At 44.5% G+C, this 7,795-nt stretch overlaps 1 protein-coding gene across 1 annotated transcript in view; it reads left to right on the plus strand.

Moving 5' to 3' along the window:
- The window catches only part of LOC126291520 (trypsin 3A1-like), a 36,759-nt gene extending 30,316 nt beyond the window's left edge, over window positions 1–6,443 (plus strand). The window contains exon 2 of the mRNA XM_049985023.1: window positions 6,238–6,443. Within this exon, the coding sequence (XP_049840980.1) occupies window positions 6,238–6,443 (206 nt within the window). The remainder of the gene's footprint in view (window positions 1–6,237) is intronic.
- The last annotated feature ends 1,352 nt before the right edge of the window (window positions 6,444–7,795 follow it).

The following is a 7,795-nucleotide window of genomic DNA, read 5'->3' on the forward strand; positions in this document are numbered from 1 at the left end:
TTATTCTGTTTTGTTCTAATGCTCATCTGTGAAGTTGATGTTTCAAAAGTTATTCTGATCTTTTATGTATGTACTTATGTCGTAATTTTTGTAACACTGATGTATTTGCTATTTCGATTCTTTTGTAAAGCCTGTATTACAGCAAATGTTATCTGTACTATTATGTTCTTTAATGATATATTTTGTCCTTTGTTATTGTATTCTTATGTTATAAAATTGTAATTGACACCAGTTCATCAGATTAAGTAACTTGTAAATTACATTTCACTGCACACATTTCTGTTGGTCATAGTGTATGAACAATATGTGAGAAGTAGGGGCTGATAGTGTTTGCACATGTGCTAATAATTCAGTAAGGGACTGGATAACAGCATTGCTGGTTGTAAGGACATTTCAAAAAGAATTTTTGTGAGTGCACAAGTGGTGGTTATGGACTTGCTATATTATCCGCAAGACTCTTCAATGGTGATTGTGCGCCTGCACAGTCAAACAGATCGCTGCTGGCCATCTCTACAAGGCCTACAGTGGGTCTACACCTTTGATGACCCACCAATACCATTATTTCTACAAGGACTGCAATGGGTCTGCACCTCTGGTGGCCCACCAATACCGTAATCTCTACCAGGACTACAGTGGGTCTGCTCTGTGATGACCAACCTACCGATAGTCTTCAACGTCGACTGACTCTGTTGTGGCCCATTACCTGTCTGCATGTCAAGAGTCAGCACTGTCTTTCGTTGGAAGGACAACACTACTTCTTCAAGACTGCATCGAAATCCACTACTTCCATGTGCATTTTCTTTTATTGCTCAGTCTTTGAGAAAAACACTACTATTTTACTGTGATGAATGATCAGGACTGTCTATATGGACTGTGAGAAAATTTTAGCTTTTGACCAACATTGTATAGATAAGTGTGTGCATTTCATTTCTTTGTTATTGTAATTATGAAAAAAATTTTCAAATCTGTATTGGCCACTGCCCAAAACAACTTGTAAATTTTTTTTGGGGAGCATGGGGGCTATGTAAGTAGGCTGTTTAGTTTTTTTTATTGGTAACGCCGCCGCTACATAGCGCTATGTATGAAAATCACTGGCTGTGCCGTGTGCAGTCTGTGGCTGGTTGGCATTGTTGTAATACTCGCCATTGTAGTGTCGGGCAGCGGCAGCTGGATGCTAACAGCGCATAGCGTTGCGCAGTTGGAGGTGAGCCGCCAGCAGTGGTGGACGTGGGGAGAGAGATGGCGGAGTTTTGTAATTTGTAAGACTGGATGTCATGAACTATCATATATTTTTTGACTATTAAGGTAAATACACTGTTTGTTCTCTATTAAAATCTTTCATTTGCTAACTATACCTATCCGTAGTTAGAGCCTTCCGTAGTTAGAATCTTTTATTTAGCTGGCAGTAGTGGTGCTCGCTGTATTGCAGTCGTTCGAGTAACGAAAATTTTTTCTGAGGTAAGTGATTTGTGAAAGGTATACATTAATGCTAGTCAGGGCCATTCTTTTGTAGGGATTTTTGGAAGTCAGATTGCGTTGCGCTAAAGATATTGTGTGTCAGTTTAAGCACAGTCTTGTATAAATTGTTCAAAGGGGACGTTTCATATAAACACAGTCGAGTAAAAATTTTTCTAAGGGGACGTTTCATAGACATCAGTAATGTGCGGCGTTGGGTGAAGAAAAGGGATAGTGGAGAAAGTGACATTCCAGATAAGGTGCGCTGCAGCTGACTAGTTACTTCCATAATGGACGCCAATCGAGGACTCTCCGATGAAGTGATTCGAGGAACCAGAAGCTCCAGAGTTGACAATTAACAGTTTCGAAATCACTCTGACAAAAATGGTTAACGAAGCAAACCCTTGAATTTTTCCAAAGTGGTTTTGATGCATGGGTTCGACAATGGCTCAAAAGTGTACCAATTCAAGATGGGTATATAGAACGCTATTGAGTTGTAGAGGACAGTTCCGGATATGTGTACTAATGCCGCTTTTATATGTCAGTTTGTGGTGTGTGTACTGTAAGACCTTCGGTACACACACCATCAGATTATTTGACTTGTCGGTCCAACAAAGTAGGCGAGTGTTAGCAATATGTCCCGTGGTCTTATCATGGCGTGTTTATCTTCTGCCGTTAGGTCAGACGATAGAAATGCCACTTGCACGCTTAGAGTAGCAGATTGACGGTGACCAACTTTAAACAGAACGTGATTAATTTTCACACACATTTATTAAAAATAATGAAAATCATAGATATTACGTAAGTTGATTCTGGATGCTGTTTACAATTAACAATCTGAAGTTCCTTTGGTCTTGGTATGTTAATCTTATTCTCACATATCTCTGATACTTGACAAAGTGTCTATATATTTCTCTTCATGACTATGTACAGTAATACGATAATCTTATTAGGCACAGACTGAAACTTGACTATAGACTAGTACAGACAAATGCAGACCATTGCAGACTGACTGATCGGATGTCTGTACACCCATTATAATACCTCAAGCATTCAGGTATCACTGCGCGAGTGTGATCCATGAGGAGAAAAGGTTCTACGTTAGCAGCAATCTCATTGGCTGCGTCACATATTAATACGCAGGTCTGCGGAAGCAAAATTTGGTCCGTCTCTAAGACAGCGCCATCTCGTAGTGTGGAGACGGACGAAGGCTGCACCTCCGCTGTTGTGCTTAGCAGGGCGCGCTCTATTGGGAAAGTTGTGTACGCGCTGACTATGTGGAACTATGTACACAACACAAGTATTAATTTTCTACGTTGTATGAGGCATTACTTTTTGATACGTTCTACTATTTTCCTTAGCGCATCTCGTGTCAGCATCATCCATATCCACACGAGTACTGTAATTCACACTTCAGTGCCTGGCAGAGGGTTCTTTGAACCACTTTCAGACCAGTTCTCTAGCGTCCAACCTGGTCATGAGCCCGGGACAGGCACTGCAGGCGATGTAGTGCTGTTAGCAAAGGCTCTCGCATTGCACGTCTGCAGCGATAGACCATCAACGCCAGATTTCGCAGCATTGCCCTAACGGATAGGTTCGCCGTACGTCCCACGTTGATTTCTGTGATTATTGCTCGCTGAGTTGCTCGTTTGTCAGTACTGACAGCTCAATGCAAAAACTGCTGCTCTGGGTCGTTAAGTGAAGGCCGTTGGCTATTGCATTGAAATTTGGTATTCTCGGCACACTCTTGACACTGTGGATCTCGGAATATTGAGTTCCCTAACAATTTCCGAAACGGAATGTTCCATGTGTCTATCTCCAATTACTATTCAGCGTTCACAGTCTTTTATTTGCGGTCGCACGGCCATAGTCACGCCGGGAACCTTTCCACATACATCACCTGAGCACAAATAACAGTTCTGCCAATGCCCTATCCTTTTATTACCTTGTGTACGCTATGCTGCCGCCAGAGTATATATGCACATCGCTATCCCACGATTTTTGTCGCCTCAGTGTATTTGCTGCTATGACGTCAAGTATGTTTTCGCTACCGTTTACAATTCGAGTGGACTCCTGAAAGGCCGGCCGTGGTGACCGAGCGGCTCTAGGCGCTTCAGTCTGGAACCGCGCGATCGCTACGATCGCAGGTTCGAATCCTGCCTCGGGAATGAATAGGTTAGTTAGGTTTAAGTAGCTCTAAGTTCTAGGGGACTGATGACCTCAGAAGTTAAGTCCCATAGTGCTCAGAGGCATTTGAATCGTTTGAACCACGAAAGAATTACCCAAATAGGACAGAAATCGTTACATTTGATGTATATGTGCAGTCACACAAATGATTACAATTTCAGGGAACTGGATGATTTATTCAAGAGGAAGGGCTTCACATATCGAGTAAGTCAGTAACACGTTAATACATCTCTGACCCTTGCGTAACAGTTATTCGGCTTGGCCTTGACTAATAGCGTTATTGAATGTCCTCATGAGGCCAAATTCTCTCGAACTGGTGTGTTAGATCGACAAAATTCCGAACTGGTTCCAGGGCCCGAACGTGCTCAATTGGGGTGATATCCGTTGACCTTACTGGACAAGGCAGGGTCTGGCGAGCACGAAGACGAGCAGTGGAAACTCTCACCGTGTGTGGGAGAGGATTATCGTGCTGAAAGATAAGCTCAAGATCGCTTGCCACGAAGGGCAACAGAGCTGACGTAGCATATCATAGCTGTAAGAGTGACGCAGATGCGTTTCAAAAGAAACGGCATCCCAGACAAACATTCCTGGGTGTCGGGTTGTTTTGCGGGCGATGTTCAGGCTGGCGCCCCACTGCTGCCCAGGGCGTCCCCAGGGACGTATTAGGCCTGGAATCTCATGGATTGTAGTAGAAACGTCTTCAGCGACGAGTGGCGCTTTGGTCCGAACCCTGGCCACCTGCGAAGACGTCTCTGGGGACAACCCAACCAGCAGTGGGATACCGGCTTGACTTGCTTGCCATATGGTGCAACAACCAGGAGTGATGGTCTCTCTCACACTGAGATTAATTCCTGTATTATTCCTTTGACATTTTATTAAAAACGTTACCAATAAACGAGGGTGAGTCAAATGAAAAACTCAAATATCTTTAAAATATTATGTATTGTGCAAAAGTGGTACAAAGCCCCCCCCCCCCTGCTCAACGTAAGTCCTCCAGCGCTTACAAAGTGGATAAATTCCTTTAGAAAAAACTTCTTTTGGTAGTCCTCACAACCACTCATGCACCGCGTGGCGTACCTCTTCATCAGAACGGAACTTCTTTCCTCCGACTGCGTCTTTGAGTGGTCCAAACATATGGAAATCACTCGGGGCAAAGACTGGTGAGTATGGTGGATGAGGAAGACACTCAAAATGCAGGTCTGTGATTGTTGCAACTGTTGTACAGGCAGTGTGGGGCCTTGCATTGTCATGTTGCAAAAGGAGACCTGCTAACAGCAATCCGTGTTGCTTCGATTTGATTGCAGGTCGCAGATGATTTTTTTTAGGAGATCTGTGTATGATGCACTGGTGACAGTGGTCCCTCTAGGCTGTAATGCACCAAAAAGACGCCTGTTTTTGTTCCAAAGGAGAGTCAGCATAACCTTCCTTGCTGATTGTTCTGTTCGAAACTTCTTTGGTTTTGGTGATGAGGAATGGCGCCATTCCTTGCTCGCTCTCTTCGTTTCCGGTTAGTGGAAGTGAACCCAGGTTTCGTCCCCAGTAACGGTTCTTGCAAGCAAGCCATCACCTTCTCGTTCAGAGCGCCGAAGAAGTTCTTCACAAGCCTCAACAAGTCTTTCTCTCATTTCAGGAGTCAGCTGCCGTGGCAGCCATCTTGCAGACACTTTGTGAAACTGGAACACATCGTGGACAATGTAGTGTGCTGACCCACGACTAATCTGTTAACATGCTGCAATGTCATTCAGTGTCACTCGGTGGTTTTCCTTCACTATGGCTTCAAATGCTGCAATGTCCTGTGGAGTCCACAACTCGTTGTGCCTAACTTGGGCGAGGAGCATCGTCCACTGAAGTCACACCATTTGTGAGCTTCCTACTCCATTCGTAGACTTGCTCCTGTGACAAACACGCATCACCGTACTGAATTTCAATAAGTTTCACACCTTCACTACGCAAAAACCGAATAACAGAACGCTGTTCTTCCCTGGTGCAAGCTGCAAGTGGGGCGGCCATCTATATACTGATACTGCGACGGTATGTGTGCATCTGCACTACGCTGCCACCTACAGGGCATTCTGCATGCTATTTGTAGCACGCTTACGAACTTACAGGATAAAGGCGCGAAATTTCGAAATGTTATTACAAATTTAAGGTTTTCATTTGACTCACTCTCGTAATTTACGGAGAAAGCGTTTAGTACAATTTCTGACAATGTTTTACACCTCCCACAGGCCTCGAACAGATACTTTCGCCAACATATCGAAGGAAGATCGAAGTATTTGAGATGATACTGAAGGTTTCTTTCAAGTGTCCGGCAACTGAATCATCTGAGTCGGGGGGTCGGTAAAAGGAATGCAACCAGGCGGCAATCAACATGCAGTGGACAGTGGTACAATGTTTCGGCTTATCGGTGTACGTGTAGAGATTCACATGTCTTTTGTAGGCGGGCGGTGGTTGTTCTACGCCAAGATCTCTAGCCAAAGAACAAGAAAAGATAAATCTGTATTACTTAGTGTTTTTCCGATAGTGAGTAAAAACCAGGGATATGCTTCATCACTGTTACCGGACTCTGTTTTAATCATGTTTCTTTCTCTACAGGGATTCTTTTCGCTGGCGACGTAGACTTTACGACTGACAGGGTCTTCACAAAGATCAACATCCAAATCCGCGCTCTCAAACAAGCCTATCAGTACAAAGTGAACGACACCTACCGCCATGACATCGTGTTGTTTAAACCTTTCAGAGGCTTCGTCATTGAACGGGGATTCGTCGATACCATTCCTATAACGGAAACCAGATCGTGAGTAACAAGGCTATTTGTTTTCACAGTGTAAGGTGCAGTCAAATGAAAACGTGACAGGTGGAAAAAAGTAAGTTAACTGTTTACTGTTTCCAAACTAACTGTTAATTCATTTACCACATTGTGAGACAACATATTCGATGCCTTGATAGGTAAATATTTGTGGCTGATTATGCAACCGTGACTGTACCCAGGCGTCGAAGAAAAATATCGTGACTTTCGTGGACCTGAAACCTCCTGGCAAATTAATACTTTGGTCCGGACCGAAACTGGAGCTCCGGACCTTTGCCTTTTGCGGGCAAGTGCTGTACCACACTCTTCTGCAGGGTGAAAATTTTATTCTGGAAATATTCCCCCCCACCCCTACCCCTCTGTGACTAAGCCTGTCTCCGCAATATCCTTTCTCCCAGGAAGTTTCGCAGAAGAGCTTCTGTGAAGTTTGGAGGGTAGGAAACGAGGCACTGGCAGAATTGGAGTTGTGGGGTCGGGTTCTGATTCCTGCTTGGTTTAGGTCAGTTGGTAGAGCCCTTGCCCGCAAAAGGCAAAGGTCCGGAGTTCGAGTCTCGGTCCGGCACACAGTTTTAATCTGCCAGGAAGTTTCATAACAGTGCACACTCCGGTGCAGGGCGAAAATTTCATTCCGTGGACCTCACATGCACAGTTTCGCATTTCTTTCTGTGCGGGTGAATCCATATACTTCCGTTGTTAGCTCTGACTCTTGCTCTCCGGCTCATAATCATGACAGCATGCTTCATCTCCCACGAAAAGATGGGATTGGTTTCAGGTGCTGCAGTGATGTCGACATGCTCTTCAACTTCGCTCTTCCGTCAAGCTAGACACAGAGTTTCCGGAACTTCGTCGTCTACGTCATTAAGTTTTTTCTCAGTCGGAGCGCCTGCATGCCTAGACCGACGTGGTGGCCATTACTAACGTTGTACTGTCAGCTTCGTTTGGCGAGTTAAAGTAGAGGAGTTCACGGGATGTGGTGTTGCGATGTCCGTACGTCTGGGTAGGATTACCGACTAACACAGGTCCATCGATGAGATAGAAGTGGTCGGAAAGCGAATGGAGGGTAGAGGTTTTAAGGGCAGAAGGATTTTTTTTCCCGCAGTCGCTTAATGAATAAAGAAAGAGCATATGGACTATCAGACCAATTGTGTAATATAACAGAACGCAACATGTCATTCTCAATGGACGGAACTCTTCCGAAGTAAGAGTGATTTCAGGTGTGCCGCAGGGGAGTGTCGTAGGACCGTTGCTATTCACAATATACATAAATGACCTTGTGGAAGACATCGGAAGTCCACTGAGGCTTTTTGCGGATGATGCTGCAGTATATCGAGAGGTTGTAACAAT

This window comes from Schistocerca gregaria, chromosome 9 (genome assembly GCF_023897955.1).
Source record: "Schistocerca gregaria isolate iqSchGreg1 chromosome 9, iqSchGreg1.2, whole genome shotgun sequence".
NCBI classification, from domain to species: Eukaryota; Metazoa; Arthropoda; class Insecta; order Orthoptera; family Acrididae; genus Schistocerca; species Schistocerca gregaria.